At 46.5% G+C, this 19,305-nt stretch overlaps 1 protein-coding gene across 1 annotated transcript; it reads right to left on the bottom strand.

The window, feature by feature from the left end:
- Positions 1–13,887: 13,887 nt before the first annotated feature.
- Positions 13,888–18,395, bottom strand: LOC118684063 (prostate stem cell antigen-like). Its single transcript, XM_036378746.1, has 3 exons — positions 18,185–18,395; positions 15,976–16,080; positions 13,888–14,288 (listed from the first exon to the last, which is right to left on the bottom strand). Exons 1-3 carry the CDS (start codon positions 18,234–18,236, stop codon positions 14,077–14,079), a joined length of 369 nt encoding a protein of 122 aa, XP_036234639.1. The 5' UTR covers positions 18,237–18,395; the 3' UTR covers positions 13,888–14,076.
- Positions 18,396–19,305: the final 910 nt, after the last annotated feature.

The raw sequence follows: 19,305 nt of genomic DNA, 5'->3' as shown, positions 1-19,305 counted from the left end.
TTTTCCATCCCAGTGATACTTGCTGCCAACCCTGTGTGAAAGCCCATGTGACCCCAGAATCCACACTCCATCACTTGGGGAGCCTGTGGACACATGATTTTTCACCTGACATTTGGATTATTTGGAATAATGGGATTGTTAAAGGTAGGAGAAGACCTCTGAGATCACCAAATCCAGCCACCACCATGTTCCCCATTAAACCATGTCCTCAATTGCCAGATCCATGTGGGTTTTTTGAACACTTCCAGGCATGGTGACCCCACCCTTTTCTGTTGCTTGAACACTAAAAAAGCCAAGGCTGAAGGATGCTGGGAATATTCCTTGGGGCTTCTGTTGGCTGGGAGTATCCAGCATTTTTTTCCACACTTTATTCAGCTGATGGCACTGTTGATCTCTTATCGACATTCTGCAGTACAAGGGCAACATGCAGAGACACTGGCCAGTCACAGAGCTACTTCCTTTCCTTTATCAGGATGATTTCCCCTCTTTATCAACTTTGATTTTGCAGAGAAAGGAAACAGAGACCTCGCCACGAATTTGTCACTTGTCAAACCCAGGGACTGTCACCAAGTCTGTGAGTGAGAAGTGCCTGACATCACTTCGTCAGCCTTCAGCATCATCAGCAGTGCCTCTGACTGACAGGTTGGCAGCAAAGTCTGTCGCCAGATACAGATCTGGATGAGTCAAGCTAAATAAGTAACCCCTGCTAAGTAATAAAATTGGCCTGTGATGGGTGTTGCCATGGGGATCCAGAAAAATAATGGGAATAGCGTGACAAGGAAGCCAATTCCCATCACTGGGGTCTGTATGGTCAAGGCATAAAGTTGTGGGAGCACCAATTAGCAGAAAAAGCAGCAGAAACAGCCTTTGAAAATTTGTGAAGTCACGGGCAGATTGAAACAGGACAAAAAGCCTGGAGAGGGAGTCACCTGGCCTAAGCACAGCCTTTCTTCTCTACCATAGGTAGCTCCTGGGTGACTCACTGGAGCTGTTTCTTTTTCTAGTCAGGCAGACAAAACCAAAGTCATCAGACAAAAGCTTCATCAAGAAGTGGATGGCACTGGGGATTACCTGCTTCCCTTCACTGGCTTTAAAGGGAGCCCTGCAAGGGTGGAGATGGGGTCACCTGGAGGCCTCTTCTTAGTAAATGTAAAATGTGTGTGTTTTGTCATGGAATTGTGGAGTGGCTTGTGTTGGAAGGGACCTTAAAAACCATCTTGTTCCAACCTCTGCCACAGACAAGGACAGCTTCCACTCTCCCAGATTGCTCCAAGCCCCACCCAGCCTAACCCTTCCAAGGATCCAGGGGCAGCCACAGCTTCTCTGGGAATTCCACTCCTCAGCACCCTCACGGGGAAGAATTCATTCCCAATATCCCATCTAACCCTGCCCTCTGGCAGTGGGAAGATATTCCCAGTGACCTGTCACTCCATTCCTTTTCCAAAGCCTCTCTCCAATTCTCCCGGAGTCCCTTCCAGTGCCTGAAGGTCCAAGGTCTCCCTGGAGCCTTCTCTTCTCCAGGCTGGACATTCCCAGCTCTCCCAGCCTGGCTCCAGAGCAGAGGAGCTCCAGCCCTTGGAGCATCTCCGTGCCCTCCTCTGGACTTGCTCCAGCATCTCCACATCCCTCTGCTGTTGGAGTCCAGAGCTGGATGTAGAATTCCAGGTGGGATCTCACCTCAGTGGAGCAGGGGGGGCAGTGGAGCAGAATCCCCCCCTCACCTGCTGCCTGCAGGGCGGGGACACAGCTCAGGACACAGGGGAGTCTCAGGGCTGCCTTTCCCTGCCAGCACAACTCTCAGGCACACTCTGGGATTCTTGGACTGTCCTGTGCAGGGCCAGGACTTGGTGATCCTTGAAGGTCCCTTCCAACTCTGGACTTCCCTTGAATTTTGCCAATCCATCCCAGCTGGACGAAGCTCCTTCCCCATCCATCCACGTGTCCAACTGCAATGACCACATACAACGCTCTCTCCATTTGTTGTCCTGATTCTCAGCATCGTACATAATTCCAGAGCCCTTTGGCTTTGACAATTAATTTTGATTTAATCTGATTTCAGCTCCTTTTAGCCTCCAAGATCACAGACTTATCGTGTCTTTCCTTCCTTGACCATCCCTCCCTCCCTGCAGAGAAGTTTTTGAGGTGGCACGACCTGATTTCTTGGATCAGGAGTGTAAAGCATTTGGAACAATATTGTCCCCTCATCCAGCTGAGTTTTGGGATGATTCACTTTTAGATAGGCAGAAAAACATTGATATATGGTTGATATATAGATAAATACGTTGATATCCAGATGTATTTGTTGATATTCAGAAAAAAGAAAAGTGAACTGGAGTTCAAGGGTATGGATGCAAAGATTCAGAAACCTCTTTGGGTTTTTTTCTTTAAAAAAGAGGAAAAATGGAGAAAAAAATTCTAGAGAGAGAGAGACTGTGGCCTGACATAGGTGAATAATTTCAAAGATTATTCCAGGAATGAGAGGGAAGCTGAAAGGAATGGATGAAAAATGGAGCAACAGACAAAACAACGTGAGGGAGGTTAACAAATATATAAAATAAAAATTTGTAATAGTCAAAATGACTTAGATCTCAGGAAAGATGTTGAATGTTCTTTATTCATTTATTTTAAATGAATTATTTAAAGTTATTTAAATATTATGTAAAATTATTTAGACTTTAAATTGAGAGGCAAAATAAAGTAGTGATAGATGAAAACTGAATATTAAATTAACCACTTGTTTATTCAATATATAAAATGCTTTTGATTTTGACGGTAAAGACAGCATAAAAAAAAAGTGTCCAGAAAAAGAAACAACCACAACTGAGGTGGAACAAAAAATTCAGTGTGTTCAAGATGGGACAAAGCAGGACAGGATGTTTTCCATCCCAGATCTCTTGGAGAACTGAGATACAGAACAACAGGTCCAGGTCCACTCCCAAATAATGTTTATAAATTGGTCAAGGCAGAATCATGAGGTCAGAATTTAACCCCTAAATTAAAAAGAGGAGGGGTAACAGCCACTGTCTGACCTCAAGAGAGTGCCAGGAGTAAAAACAAGGTTTGAAGGAAGAAAAACAATAAAAAAACTAGGAAAATACTTTAAATCCAATGTTGTATTTTCTGTTTTCATGTTAATAAAGTCGTATTTTCACAAGTTTAGCAAAGTAATAACACAAAATAATGTGGCAATATTTATTAATATGGCACAGACGGAAATTACATTTATATAAGATGGGTGAGAATTTTTCAAAGGCCTGGCAGTGGTGGAGCTGGAAATATTTAAAGTGTTGGTAGCAGGATATGAGCCTGGGGAAATTCATCAGCGCCGTTCCTCACTTTTGGAGTGCCCTTGCTTAAAATTTTCTGTTAAGACCTTGAAAGATGCCAAATAGGAGGGAATTTACTGGTGGCACAAATTCGGGAAGCCTCAGCAATTCCAGGAAGGATCAGGGTATCATGAACAAGCAGGTGGCTTGGATGCAAGTCATGGATTAAAGAGGATCATCCACCATAACAAGTCAATTGCACGGTAAACAAGGACGTCACCTGGAGATGTTTGGGAGATGAAAGATGCGGGAATTCTTGGATGATCCCGGCTGGAATCTCTGTCAGGCACTGGATGGAGCATGGAAGAGGTGCAACACCAGGTGCATTTCCCCACCAGTGACTGAGAGACCTAAATTCCCATCAAAAGGATCATGAGAACTTGAGAATGGAGGGAATAATGAAGCCAAAAGGGAAGATTAAATTAAAAGGGAGAGTGGCTTTTCACACAGGCAGATGGTGATGGGACAGAGAGGAAATAGTTTTAAACTAAAAGAGGATTTACGTTAGAATTTGGGAAGAAATTCTTCCTTGTGAGAGAGGTGAAACAATGGATTAAGTTGCCCAGAGAAGCTGTGGCTCCCTCATCCTTGGAAGAGTTCCAGGCCAGGTTGGATGGGGCTTGGAGCAACGTGGGATAGTGGAAGGTGATCCTGCCCATGGCATGGGATTGGAACTAAATGGTCTTGAAGGTCCCTTTGGGTTTACCCCAAACTTTTCCATGATTCTGAAAGAGATGGGATTTCTTAGCAGAAGGAGAAAGGATTCCCAAAGATGGACACACTCAACAGCAGGGAAGAATTGCCTGAGATAAGAAAAATGTTGGCACTAGAGAAAAACAGTCCTTCACTTCGCCATATACATGTCCCAGGTTTAGTGCCAGCCTGGGAGCTCTCAAGGTTGGAAAACTGATTCCATGTTCATGACTGGAAAACTGGGATGGAGACACAGAAGGTTTGACTGGTTTGGACTGGTTTGGACTGGTTTGGACTGAATATAGACAGTGGTTTTGCCAGACACTTGAGTGGAAAGGCTTTATGGCCTTCCCAGCAGTAACATTACAGGAAAACCTTTAGACTTGTCAGCCTCCAATGCCCACCTGTCCATCCAATTCTCCAATGTCTATCCATCCTGGATATCTGTCCTGTCATCCAAGATGTTGGGTAATGCCTCATTTGGGGTTCCAGGTTAGCAAACATCCCCCATGGCTAAAAATAAGAGTTTATAGACACTGCTCATCTCTGGGTACAGATGAATCCAACTCTTCCACACTCCACTATTTCGGCAGTGCCCATGCCCTGGCAATTCATATTTGGATAACTCCAAGATTTGGAGTGGTAGAAGTGGATGGTGGAGGAAGAAGAGCCCAGGTGAGATTTCCACAGGTTTGGGGGTGAACTGAGCAGGTTTGAAAGTTATTCCCCATGTGAGTGAGGTGGGACAAAAATTTACACCTTGCTTCTGCTGAAAGCACTCCCAGGTCTCATGGCAGCTCTGTCTGGATGGAGTTGGAGGAAGGTGACAAGGAAAATAAGGGTGACACATAAGTGGAATAGTCACTGTGCTGTGATGTGTGGGATCTGTTTGCCTTAGTATCCTATGAAATATATTGAAAGGCTCAGAGGGTTGGGATTGGGCAGTCTGTAGAAGAGAAGCTCTGTGGTGACCTTAGTGCCCCTCCCAGTACCTAAAGGGGCTCCAAAAGAGCTGGAGAGGAACTTTGGAAAAGGGATGGATTGACAGGACCCAGGGAATGGCTTCCCACTGCCAGAGGGCAGGCTTAGGTGGGATATTGGGAAGGAATTCTTGGCTGTGAGGGTGGTGAGGCCCTGGCACAGGTTTCCCAGAGAAGCTGTGGCTGCCCCTGGATCCCTGGAAGTGTCCAAGGCCAGGCTGGATGGGGCTTGGAGCAACCTGGGATAGTGGAAGGTGTCCCTGCCCATGGCAGGCATGTAGGAACTGGTTGATGTTTCAGGCCTCTTCCAACCCAAACCATTCCATGATTCTGAACCTGATGTTGGTGGAGCAGACAGGACCCTTCTCCTCTTGGGCTCCTCTTGGAGAGATGTGTGTAATGTGGGGCAGAGCAGCACATCCACCCTTCACCAACCACCTTCACAGAGTGTCTGCATTGTCTCGTTGCCTCCTGCAACCCAGGCTGTCCTCAGGATGCTGCCTGCTCCTGATCCCACTGTTGGGTTGGAAAGAGGCAGCTAAAGTGAGTTCTACTTTAGCCGGAGGATTTGGGCTTGTTCATGTCAACATCTAAATCACAGAGCCAACAAAAGTTTCCCCTGTCATTTCTGTGATGCAAAGGTGTCCCCTGGTTTTTATTTTGTGGTGAATCACCGGGGTGGTGGTGGCAGGGCATTTACCTTGGCGTAGCCACACGGGATTGTGGCTTTGTTTCCTGGTCTGTTTGGGCTCCACCCTTGGTGTTTTGGGGTTCTTCACAGCAAGCACGGTGAAATCTGTGAAGGGAAAGAGCCAGCTGTCCTCAACATCTTGGATTAGATTAGATTAGATTAGATTAGATTAGATTAGATTAGATTAGATTAGAATAAATTAGATTACACTAGACTTTACTGGAATTTTTGGTTGGAAGGGTCCTACAATGCCCATCCAGTCCAAGTCCCTGACCAATTCAGGGCTGATCATAATTTAAAGCGTATTCTGAAGTCCAAATTCTGACAGACCTAAGGCACTTGACCACCTCTCCAAGAAGCTGTTCTGGCGTTTGACCACTCTCTTAGTAAAAAATCCTTCCCGATGTCCAGTCTATACCTCCCCTGGTGCAGCTTTGACCCTTTCCCACATGTCCTGTCCCTGGGTCCCAGGGAGAAGAGCTCAGCACGTCCCTCTCCACTTTGCCTCCTCAGGGATTTGAGATGAGGTTCCCTCTCATCCTCATTTTCTCCAAACTGGGCAAACCCAGAGCGCTCAAGAATGTTCCTTCCAGCCCTTCTCCAGTTTTATTCCCCTTAGGTGGATGCATTCCAGGACGTTCCCATAATTCCTGATTTGTGGGGCCCAGAATTGCACAGAATGTTTTAGGGGAAGCAATGCTGGACACAGCAGGATAATCTCCCTGGACACAGCCCAGGGTGTGGTTTGTCCTCCTGGCTGCCAGGACACACTGGTGCCTGCTATGGAACTCCTGTCAGATTCCTCCTGCAGGACTGGTTTCCAGTCCCTCCTCTCCCAGTTTATCTTGTGCCTGGCATTGCTCCATCTTAGGTGCAGAATCTGTCATTTAGACCTGTTAAATTTCATCCCATTAACCATTAATTTCATTCTCTTTCACAGCTGGGGAATAAACACCCGTCCTACACTGCATTTCCATTCTTTGCATCTTTTCCACTTTACCCAAAGGTCTCTGGGAATGAGACATTTGTCTAGAACAGCGTCAAAACTTTGGAGGAAAACAAACATTTCCAGCCTGGATATTAAGAATTCCTGCTGAGCATGGGGAATACTAATGTGCAGCCCTGGATGTGAGGATTTTGCATGGACCAGCAACAGCAATGACCATTTGTGTAGACCTTGACCTGGGTTGAGGTAGTGACTGGTTGAAGACACTTTGAAAAGTGTTTGGACAAATCCAGTTTGGTTTTGGGAATGGTTCAGTCTGAGAACTCTTGAATCCATTTGGAAGAGGAGTTTCCTTCACCAGATTACTCAAATTTCTCCTGCCCCAGCAATTTCACAGTTCAATGTCACATTTTTACACAAAACCCTTTGGTCTCTTCAAACACCTTCAGCCTTTCTCTACTGCAATAAATATTATTTTAAAATTAAAAATTAAAAATTATATTGCAGAGCATCTAAAAAATGGAAGACCATGGAATCATGGAAATAGTTTATTTTGGAAAGGTTGTCAAAGATCCTCTCAACCAACTCCCTGCTATGGGCAGGGACAGAGATGCTGAGGATGAGTCTCTGGCACTGAAACTGACTAAAAAAAATTATCTGTGATTATTTTTCCTACCAAAACCCACTGATTGCATCCAAACTGCCTCTGGGAATGGTCTTTGGGTTGTTTTAACGCCTCTGCCACCCCTAGGAATTGTTTGGGAGATCCTTGACTTCAACCCATGCTGGTGACAGCAGGGATGAGGAACCTCCAGTGCCTGGAGGCGTCCACTGTCCTGGAGCTGTGACCTCTGGGCCTGGGAATTGCTGATCCCATTTCTAGAAGGTCAGAAAAGTAGTAGGTTGTTTGTATTTTGTGTTCCACGATTTTTAAGGAAATATTTTTCTCGCTTTTTATTCACCCCACATTCCTGGGTGGGTGTATCCCACCTCCTGTACTCATTAAGCAGGATCCTTCCAGGGAATAGAATGTGTTTCAGGATGTCTTGGGCTTGGTTTATGCCAAAATGGGCCTCAGAACTTGCACAGTAATGTTAAAAAAATAATCACAAAGGGACAATAAATTTGGGAGATAGCCAAGAAGTGAATACGCTTTATTTTTTCTGGTAATCCAAGTGTCAGGGAATTCTCAATTCTTATGGACACAGGTGACACTGATGAAAACCCTGCAAGAATTCCTGACAGGGACATGCTGGCAATGAATCCCTGCTTCCCATGGATACTGTGAATCAACAGATCTCCATGGCAAAGCCAAATATTTCTTTTCCTCATCAAAGAGATGAGGAGAAGCAGGGCAGAGCTGCCGCACTTGAGTGCCTGATAACAGAACGTTTGCTGCAAAAACATCAGAGAAGACAAACTAATTGTCTAGGATTATGAAGGGCAGGGAAACAGCTGTCTTTGATAGTCCATGGGTGTGAGAATGTTGTTAAATGCTCTGTCATTTTTATTGCAAGGCAGCTGGAGCCAATCCAAAGGTAATGACTGGAAATGAGCGCCTCATTCATGGCAAGGAATCACCATTCCCTGCCTCCTCCTTGCAAGAGCAAGAGTGGAAAGGGATGTTTTCCCAATTGTTTTATTCTAAATATTCCCATTTTATTTTAATAGTCAAATTCTGATGGCAAGTCTGTCTTTATTTTTTCTAAATTTTCTTCATTTCACGTCCAGAGGAATGGAATAGGGCAGGCGTGTTCCAGTTATCACATTTCAAGTGCTGATTTGAAATCTTGGCCACACCTTCCTCTCTTTTTAATCATGGCAGTTAAAAAGGTGTAAAAAAATTAATATTTTAAGCAGGATGAATGATCACCCTCCTCTTCATTAAAGAAATACTGGAGGTTACAGACAGAGATTACATCATTTTTTTTCTTGAATTTGTCTGTGAGAGCAGACAAATCTGTGTTTTTTGCAAGTTCAAAGGCTGCTACCAAATGTAAAAGCAGACATCACAGCTCATTTGGCACCTTTGTGTGGCACCACCCAGGTTTGTCCCTGCAAATAACTCAGTGTGTGGTGACCCCTGAGGAGAACAAGTCCATCACTCCACTTTCACTCCCCTGTCCTGGGTGAAGTCCTCATTCCACAGATTCCCTCGAGGCCAGATTGAATCTGAATGAAAATAACCAGAGAGGAAGGAGCAAAATAGTTTTTGCCTTTTCTGACTCAGCCCCATGCCTGCACCTCTCTTTATGGGGAGGAGGTGACACTACCCCAGCCAGGGAGGGCCACCAGCTGAGCTGGGAAAGGTTCCAGGGCTGGGTTATGGTGTCTTTGAGTGATTCATGTGGGGAACCACTGGCAGGGGTGAGCAGGTGTCCTTAAATTTCATTATTCCAGGCACAGAGTTTATTCCAGTGCCGGGGGTGAACTTGTCTGGTGTAAAAAATTCTGGGAAAGTCACATTACAAGAGCTTTTTACTCAGTTGATGGCTTTTAAGGTGATGTCTCCATAAAATATGGATGAGGAGGAATCAGAGAGGCCATAGAGGGAAGAGGTTGGGGTTGCAAGAGAATCTGAGCATCAAGAGCATCACCAGGTGAGTCAGAGCAGCACCTGTTTTGCAAAGAGTCCTGAAAAAGAGTTTGGAAAGGCATTAAGAGAGCTCAGGATAAGGTCAGAAATGAGGGATCAAGGGTCCTCTGGCACATGGAGCTGTAAAGTGGCAGGACAGGAATGGGAATAGTCAAGAGGCGATGGGATGAACTTGGCTCGTCCTGCATGAGAGGCAGCAACAATTCACTGGGGGAAGTTCTGCAAAGGGCAGGAATTTGGATTGGTTTATAGTGGTAACGATGCCTTAGGATTTAAGTTTTTATATTTTTCATGTGTTTTTTAATATATTCCTGCAGAAGGAAGGAATTTGGATTGGTTTTAGTGGTAATGATACCTTAGAATTTAAGCTTTATATTTTTCATATATCTGTAATCCTGTAATTCTTTAGTGCATAACTCTAAAGTCCATATATATTGTTAGCTACCGTCTTCCCATTTTGGTTGGACAAAACAATTCCTCTCCAGGCCTGGGAATCAAGGACACTTCACTGTCTCAGGCCCTGAGAAATGCAAACAAAAGTGAGTTGGGGGGGAGCAAACTTGGGGTAAATTACCTCATTACCTGAAGCTGTAATTGGATTAACCCCCAATATGCAAATGGACCAAACTTATAAAAGTATAAAAACCAGTGACCCGTTGTCCATTTTTTTTGGGTGTAGCCCCTGGGTGGGCTTCATCTGCCCAAAATGCACCTGAAGGTCCCATTAATAAATGTAACTGCTTTTTATCCTCTTGATTTTGTCTGGCCTCTGTTTTTAGGCAGCCCTGAAAACCATCAGCTTGGCATCAGTTTAAATAAGAGGTGGAGGAGAGCTAACTGTTCTATTTGTCCCAAAAAACACCTTCATAGCACACAACACGTGCATGATTCAGAGCAGGAATGTGGCTGGGCAGGGCGGGCTGGGAGCGGGGTGAGCCTTCCCCAGCTGACTCTGCGAGATCATTTTTAGCCTCAATCTCTCCGCTGGCCCGTTAAAGTCCCTATCTGAACATCTCTGAGTGTGTTGGGCCTGATAACATCTGAACAAGGCAGAGGAATGGAAATGCTGTGGAACTCGCCCCGGGCCATAAAGGAAATGTGGAGCACAGCAAGGAACTGCTGGTCCCTAAGTCCAGCTTATCCAGTCTCTCTGCCCCACAGACTTTCTCCAGTGGTTTAAATCCAGGTTTTAATCAGCTGCTGCAAACTGGGTTGATTTCAGAGGAACTTTGTCAGACTGGTAATATAAATTCTAATGTGCTGTAGGAAATACTGGATGGTCCAATATCCTTATCCACAGGGATGATGAATAATGGTTAATTGTACCAGCAGTAAAGAAAATTAATGAAGCCTTAGAATCATGGAATGGTTTGATTTGGAAGTAACCTCAAGATCATCTTGTGGGCAAGGACAAGTTTTGCCAGACCAAATTGCTCCAAGTCCCATCCAACCTGTCTTGGGACACTTAAGTTTTTTAAAGAGCCTGTCCTCAATTTTAGGCCTTTTCAGAAGTGTGGAGGGGACAGAAGAATTGATAAAATTGTTTCAAGAAGCAATTTCCTTGGGCAAAATACACCCAGCCTTGTTTTTCAGATGAATATTGTGCTTTTGTGTCCTGCAGCAGCTCTCAGGATGCTTTAACAGTGCCCAAAACGTAAATTATCTCAGATTTCTGTACCAACAGAGCACAGTTGGTGACAGAGGGTGCAGGGCAGAGCAGAGGGACCTGACCCCGAGTCCTGTTGAGATTTATGATGGGTTTAAAGCAGGAGGGGGAACCAACCTTTCTGCCAAGGCGCAGTCACAGCCCTCAAGAAAACATGCCGTTCTCTTCCTGGTCCTGCCCTGGCCCAGCCCAGGTTCTGATCCACAGCTGAGTCATTTATCTGCCCCAATTTGCCACCTCCTTGCCCTTCCCAGAAATCAGAGGGTTGTTTTTGAGGCTGCTCTGTCAGTGACCTGGAGGGACAGTGAAATTTGGGGATATTCCGAGTGCTGTGCCAGGTGCCATCAGTTCCACAGGGGGCTCCTGCCCAGCTCTTTCCTGCTTCTGTCCCAGTCTTGGCCTCTCCCAGCCGCACCTTTTCTAAACTATCTCACCACCAAATCATGGAAAATCCCAGAATATCTTGGGCTGGAACCCCCCCACCATGGGCAGGGACACCTTCCACTATCCCAGGTTGCTCCAAGCCACATCCAACCTGGCCTTGGACGCTTCTAGGGATGGGGCAGCCACAGCTTCTCTGGGAAAACCTCTGCCAGGGCCTCATCACCCTCCCAGGGAAGAATTCCTTCCCAATATCCTGTCTAACTCTGTCCTCTGACAGTAGGAAGCCATTCCCTGTGTCCTGTCCCTCCATCCCTTGCCCAAAGTTCCTCTCCAGCTCTTTTGGAGCCCTTTCAGCCACTGAGACCTCTCCCCAGAGCCTTCCCTTCTTCAGGTTGAGCAACCCCAACTCTCTCTGCCTCTCCTTCTGGGAGAGGTGCTCCATGCCATCCTGCCTGTGCAACTTCCAGATACATCCACAGAGAGGATTTATCTCTAGGTAAATCCAGATGAGAATCACTCAGTGGTCAATCCTGGACTCCTTCAGGGCAGAAACTGAGAGAAGAAATCATCCCTTGAGCCTCAGAGTGTTTAGATATTGTGTCTCAACCAACAGAGCTTGGGAAAGCCACCTCTTGGCTCTGGGAGGAAACTCCTCAATTACATGCTTGAGGAAGTAGATGGCATTGACATGAGACCAAAATATTAAACTAGAGATGAACAGCCCCCATTTATACTCCTCTGAGGTATAAGTATATATTTTGGGGACAAATTCCCAAAATTCCCATCCCTGGAAATGTTCAAGGCCAGGTTGGAAGGGGATCTGAGCAACATGGTCTAGTGGAAGGTGTCTCTGCCCACGTCAGGGGAGTGGAATGAGAAGATTTTCAAAGTCCCTTCCAACCCAAATCATTCCACGATCTTAGGGATGTGTTTGACTGTTCCAGAAGCTGGAAGAGGCCGTTTCACCCACCTCCCTGAGGACTCCAATGGCTCTGGTGCCACCGTGCCTTGGCCGCTTAAATTTCCAGTCTCCAAAAAAGACCACTGCAGCCAAACTGCTTGCTGGGAATGGTCTCTGGATGTGGAATTGTTTCAGAAAGTGGACACAGGGCATTAAGGGTGTCAGAGACATCCTTGTAGCGCAAGGAGAGGATTCCCTGGAATGGAGAGCTCATGGAGTTGGTCACCCATGCAGAAAACAGCCTGACTGGAAGACTTACAGGTGGACGAGCCCCTTCTCAGGGATATGACTCAGGAGGTTTGGTAAAGCCAGAATAAATCACTGCACTTGTCCCAAATTGTCCCTTCACCAATAACCAGATCAGATTCCTATAAACAAGGTGGCTCATTCTTGATTTCCTCTGGGGAAACCCCTTCCCAGCTTCCTATAATTAGCAGGTTCCTTACAATTAGCCCTGCATCCTGAGGATTTATGAGCTCTTCACAACAGCAGATGGTGTCATTAGCTCCTTTGACTTCATCCCAAATGGGATTTTGACCCTTGTCCCATGGCTATGGATCCTCCAGGTGACTCATCCCCCCCAGCGAAATGATTCCCTGTTATTTCAGCCTGTGGATCTTCACATCCTTGGCAGCTCCAGTAGGTTTTAGGGTGAAAGAGAGGAATTTGGGGCTCTTGGTCAGTCTCTCTCCCCTTTTAATCCTCCAACTACTGCTGTCCTGACTTCACAGCTCCTTAAATCCTGTTTTCCCACCCAGGGCTTTCCCCCATTCACTCTCTATGGTTTCTTCCTTGTTTTTTTTAGCAGATCTCTTCATGTCGGTGTAGCTTGGAAAACACCTGAGAGTTTCTCTCAGGCCTCTTTGTACGGAGCTTTTCCTGCTGCCTTTGATCTCCCAATGCCAGGTGGGAACATCTGAGTTTATGTCCGTAAAATAAATCAGCTGGAAAAGGCACGGAATAACTTTGAATTTATAGCCACAGAGAGGGGCTATTACTGTTTATGAGAGATGTAAAAGAGTCTGCCTTGTACTCAGACACCTCATGGGTGCTGTTCGATCTCAAACCACTGGCCTTGGAACACTGATCCAGCCTGTCCAGATCCCTCTGCAGAGCCTTCCTGCCCTCCAGCAGATCAACACCCCACCCCATTTGGTGTCATCCATGAACTTCCAGAGGGAGGTCTTGACTTCCTCATCCAGATCATCAATAAATATATTGGACTGACCCCAGTACTGATCCCAGGGGGACACCACTGGTGACTTGCCACCAGCTGGATGTGGCACCATTCCCCACCACTCTGTGCCTGGAATCCAGCCAGTTTTTATCCCAGCCAAGAGTGCACATTCCTAAGCCCTGGGCTGCCAGGTTTTTCCAGGAGAACATCATGGGAAGCAGCATCACAGGCGTCCCTGAACTCCAGGGAGATACATCTGCAGCCTTTCCCTCCTCCTCTGGGGAGGTTACCTGGTCATAAAATGGACTTCAGGGACTCACATTGCACAGCAATGACTGGGCTGGACATTGGCCAGACATAAAACACCCACCTGCAGCTCTGCTCTGGGCAGAAATAGATGACTGAGTGATAGACACAGTTGGTGGAGAAATAACTTTATTTTAGGTGTTTTGCAGATAACACGAACACACATTTCCTTATCTGGTAGCACTGGAGCTTTGCAATGAGATTAAAGCAGAAGCCATCATACGGCAAAGAGTTGCCATCAGCTCCCAGGGTGCTGGGTGCCCAACACACCCCACTGCGCCTGGTTAGGATTCCTGTTATTGGAGGGGTGCTCTGAGACTTTCTCTGGTCATGGGAGGCATCTTTGCTCCTCAGAATTTGTTGTTGAGGATGGTCCAGAGCACTCCGGCCGCTATCCCTCCGGCCAGCCCGTAGCTGGACCTCACACTGCCCGCGGTGTTGGCATTGCAGAGGTCGCTGCTGCAGCAGGAGATGTTCCTGTGGCCCACGTTGAAGTCCTGGTAGGATGGCTCACACGAGGTGTCACATCCCTTGCTGATGATGCTGACGAGCCCCACAACCCCTGGGAGGAAAGCAGGACCATTAGGGTTAGCCTAAGATTCAGCCTTCCACAAGCCAAACCTTGTGGAACTGAATAGCGGGATGCTCGTTCTGTGGGACAAAAATCGGAATCACAGAATGGTTTGGCTTGGAAGGGACATTCAAGATCACCTCATGCTCAGGGACACCTTCCACTAGGCCATCACCCCTGGGAGGAAAGCAGGAACATTATTACAAGGATTCAGTACAAGCCAAGCCTTGTGGAACTGAATAATGGGATACTCGTTCTGCGGGACGGAAAGCAGAATCACAGAATGGTTTGGCTTGGAAGGGACATTCAAGATCACCTCATGCTCAGGGACACCTTCCACTAGGCCATCAGCCCTGGGAGGAAAGCAGGAACATTATTACAAGGATTCAGTACAAGCCAAGCCTTGTGGAACTGAATAATGGGATACTCGTTCTGCGGGACGGAAAGCAGAATCACAGAATGGTTTGGCTTGGAAGGGACATTCAAGATCACCTCATGCTCAGGAACACCTTCCACTAGGCCATCACCCCTGGGAGGAAAGCAGGAACATTATTACAAGGATTCAGTACAAGCCAAGCCAAGCCTAGCCTCAGTGGAACTGAATAATGGGATGCTCGTTCTGTGGGACAAAAATCGGAATCGCAGAATGGTTTGGCTTGGAAGGGACATTCAAGATCATCTCATGGGCAGGGACACCTTCCACTGCTCCAAGCCCTGTCCAACCTCTCCTTGGACAATTCCAGGGATGGGGCAGTCACAGTCTCTTTGGGCCTCACCACCCTCAAAGCAAGGAATTTCTTCTTAATATCCCATCCAACCCTGCCCTCTCTCATGTGAAGCCCAGTCCCAAACATCTTTGTTGCACGGAACCTTTCAACACCTGGGAAATTATGGAAACATGGCTATTCCCATTTCAGATGGCACAGTTATTGTTTGTTTTGTTTCTGAGAGGCACAGCCCATCTTTTTAGCCATTTTTGGCAACTCCTGGTTACCATCAGATTTTGACCTCCAGGTGATTTCACCCATTCTCCTCCAGGAGATCTAAAATCCATTCTGGGCACCGAATCTTTGCCACGTGCAAGAAATAACAGAGTCCTATGACATCTTGGCTCTCCTGCATGTGAATGTCATGGATTTGCACATTTCCAACTGGGATAATTCCTACTGGAGGCATCCCATCTACTGCCTGACAGAGAGGAGCTTAAATGTGGCACTGATAGGTTTTGTGCCCCAGGTCCAAGAGCAGCTCAGCTGTTGGCACAGATCTGGATAGGACAAACCAGATTTAGAACAGGAGGATAAAATCCTAGTTTTTCAAGTTTTCCCACAGACACAGAGATGAAATTTTGTCACTTTCATTGATTTCACCTCAAATCAGCACCTCCTAAATCCACAACCAGGATAGACCAGGCTCAGCCCCTCCCATTCTAATTCATGTTTGCAAATATTGCAAAAAAAAATTAACCATTGCCCTCGCAAGCAAATAATTTTTGGTGCTGTGAAAGAGAAATAAACCAAACTTTGCACAGGTGAAAGACACTTGCACACTGAGGTTTGCTGGCCCAAACCACCTGGTGCATCCAGACTGGGTGAGCCTGGATGGGACACCTGAGGCTGGGAAGAGGTTTGGCTCCAGCATCCCAACTAAGACATTTTCCACCCCTGCTTTTCCTTACGGATTATGTCCGTCTTGCACACGTTGCTCTCTCCACACGTCTTCACCGTCTGGCACTTGGAGTTGCTGAGCTGGGAGGTGCAGCTGTAGCACTGCAAAGACGAACCTGCAGGAGACCAAGAGGGGTTAGGAGAGAAATCAGGGAATAATGGAATGGTTTGGGTTGGAAGGGACTTTAAAATCATCGAGTTCCACCCCTCTGCCATGGGAAGGGACAACTTCCAGTTTTGGATTTGGATACTTCCAGGGATGGGGCAGCCGCAGCTTCCCTGGGCAGCCTGATCTATTTTTTTTACCATTCTGATTATAAAAGATGTCTTAATTATAGTTAACCTAAATCTACCCACTTTCAGTTTTAAAAAATTACCCTTTATCCTATCTCAACAAGACCTCTTAAAAAATTATCCCCAACTCTCCTGGAGCCTCTTTAGGCACTGAAAAGGGCTGTAAGGTCTTGTGAGCATTTTCTCTTCTCCAGGGTGGACACCCCCAGCTTTCCCAGCTCCAGAGGAAAGAGGCTCCAGCCCTCAGAGCATGGAGACCCCCATGGCGGCCTCCATGGTCTCCTCTGGACTTGCTCCAGCAGCTCCACGTCCTTCTGATGCTGGACCCCAGAACTGGACCCAGCCCTGCAGGTGGGGAACAATTCTCCACCTCTCATGCATCTTCAGTCTATCTAAAGCTTTCCAGAGAATTCAACCACAGGGAAACAGAACAGGACCAATCCTGGGGATCTTCAAAGGAAGATATCTTCTCTGCTTTGGGAAAACTTTTTTTTTCTTTTTTTCTTTTTTTTGTGGATAATAATATACCTGGTTGAGGTGGGAGTCAGGTTTGGCAGGTGCTGGAGATATTTTGGATGTAGTCAGTGCAGTGAGGGGGCAAAAAGAGAGCAGAGGGACAGCAGGGCTTGAAGAGGATCGTGGAATGGTTTTGATTGGGAGGATCATTTCATCAGGGACACATCCCTCCAGACCAGGTTTCTGCAAGCCCCATCTGACCTGGACTTGAGTGAGGGATGAAGAAGGAATTTGCAAAGTCTCTTCCATCCCCTTGTCTCAGTTCTTAACTTTTGACTCACCCTTTCCATCATGCTCTGCTAGAAATCAAAGTGCAGATGGCTTTCACCCCTCTCTGACCACCCCTGGTGGAAATGCCACTCCAGAGGGGATGGAAATCAGTGCTGGCCACACCTGCTGGGCTGCTCTGTGCATCCAGCAAAGGCAGGAAAAACCTGGCACCTCCCAAGCATCCAGCCCTGGTGAAAAACTGTCCCCAGAGGAGTGAGATTGTGGTGTAATTACCTGTTCCTGTCTCCTACTTGTGCCCCAGGGTGTCACTGGAGTCTTGCAAGTGTGTTAATAAATACTTATATATATATATATATATATATTTCCTTGAGCCCCATGACCACCAAACTTGCATCACAAATCCCCCAACTCAATGCCCTATTGCCTGAAATACTCTTTTAGGTCACTGAAAAGCCCTGTTTGGAAATTAGTGATTGAAGGAATTAATTTGAGGCACTCTGTCCAAGCCTCTCTGGTGCAAATGACTGATGCAGTCACAGAGGTGAGGAGCCAACCCTCAATTTGTCTGAGTGCTGCACTGTTCTCGCACTGATCTGACTTTTAAAGCAATAAAAGTCAAATTTTGAGTGTTCTGATTGAAGCTGGCAGAGAGAAAGGTCTGAGGGCTGTGCAAGACCCTTCACAGCTTATTCCTTAAGCATCCTCTGCTGATTGAGAAACTGCCCAAATTTGATTCTTCTCTTCTCTGGTAGTAGGGAAAAGCTGCTTCAAAGCAATTTTTTTTTTCTTCTCAGTGAGGCAAAAGTTGGTAGAAAATGTTGCGTGAACGTTGCAATTTTGATAGCTTGGGAAGAAGGAAAATAATCCTCCCACCCCACTTAGCCCCTCCCCTTCCCCCTTAACTGTATGGTCTGTTTGAAAAAAAAAAAAAGAATTTTGATTAATTCAGAATTCAGGATTTATCTTTCCTGGAAGCTTCTCTCCCCATCACTCGGGTCCCACCATCCCCATGTGGGATGTGCATTTTTCCCACACAACACCCATCCAAAGATAAATACCTTGGTACGACAACATGCCAACTGTCCCTTCCCTCATTGCCAAAACCCCACTACAAATCCTCCTTCCAGACTGAAAACCTGCAGGGGAGGGATGGGGGGCAGATCCTTTCTGGGGTCTTACCTGAGTTCACGCACAGGAGCGCTCCCAGCAGGAGCACAAGGAAAGCCTTCATCTTGGAATAACCTGTCTTGGGACTGCCTCTCTGACTTGCTTGCTCCTGGGGCAGGTTATATATCCTGGGAGGCCGGGCGTGCCCACAAGGTCATCCCTGAGAAGGCACCTGAGGGAGCTGCTGGCAGCACCAAGGGAGGGGTTGCTTTGTGCTGTTGGGATGTTTGTGTTTGGTGCCTCTCCTCTTTCCCCTGCCACTCTCTGGGCTCCCCTCCACCCCTGCCTCCCCTCCTACCCTTGGGCAAAGTGCTCACAGGAGTGGAAAAAGCCCCAGATTCTTCCCTCCTACCCTTGGGCAAAGTGCTCACAGGAGTGGAAAAAGTCCTAAATTCTTCTGAACAAGGCCGGCCTTATGCATTTCTTCAGAGCCACTGAGGCTGCGGTGGCACCCTGTGAACGAGGCCCTCCACCCCCAGTGCCACCCTGAGTGGAGCCATTGTGTTTAAATTGAGGACAAAATGTTCTTTGAATCAACAGCTCTGGGTATTTATCTGCCTGTGTGAGTGATACTCGTGATAACAAGGTATGTGGTAGGGAGGTATGTGGGCAAATTAAAAGTGCATTGGCATTTCCAGGTATTGAGGGGTTCATTTGCCCTCATTTGCATTTGTTTTCTCTTACAAAGCAATGGCCAACCATTATTTTTGATGTTGGAAACCCATGGGGACTTCGTGCTGGGTTTGTTTGGTGTTTTGAGACGTTTCATCTGTGGCTTGGTTCTCTTTGTGTGCTCTTGTCTGGCACAGGCTGGGTACAAGTTTGGACACTTAGAGCAGATGCAATGTCAACAACCCCTTGTCCATAAAACGCCACTTCCCCATCACAGACAGGGTGAGTTCAGCCACATTCCAGCCTTGAGTGCGAATGTTTGCTCTCGTGGGTTGAGCAGAGTCCGCTCCCATTCCTCACACCCTGTGACCACTTCTCAGGACGTGCCAGGGCAAAAGAAAACAGGCCTTTATTGACTAAATTCAAATTTTATTATTTTATTTTATTTTATTTTATTTTATTTTTTATTTTACTTTATATTTTATTTTTTTATTTTATTTTATTTTATTTTTTATTTTATT

This window comes from Molothrus ater, chromosome 1, assembly GCF_012460135.2.
Source record: "Molothrus ater isolate BHLD 08-10-18 breed brown headed cowbird chromosome 1, BPBGC_Mater_1.1, whole genome shotgun sequence".
Lineage (NCBI taxonomy): Eukaryota > Metazoa > Chordata > Aves > Passeriformes > Icteridae > Molothrus > Molothrus ater.
Note: the sequence above shows the minus strand (reverse complement) of the source record. Positions and strands in the feature narration are given on the sequence as shown.

Excerpts from the sequence above, each read along its gene's own strand:
- LOC118684063 (XM_036378746.1), bottom strand. The coding sequence starts at position 18,236 with ATGAAGGCTTTCCTTGTGCTCCTGCTGGGAGCGCTCCTGTGCGTGAAC. Across the intron at positions 16,081-18,184 it reads GCTCCTGTGCGTGAACTCAG|GTTCGTCTTTGCAGTGCTAC; the intron begins GTAAGACCCCAG and ends GGTCTCCTGCAG. Across the intron at positions 14,289-15,975 it reads GTGCAAGACGGACATAATCC|GGGTTGTGGGGCTCGTCAGC; the intron begins GTAAGGAAAAGC and ends CTTTCCTCCCAG.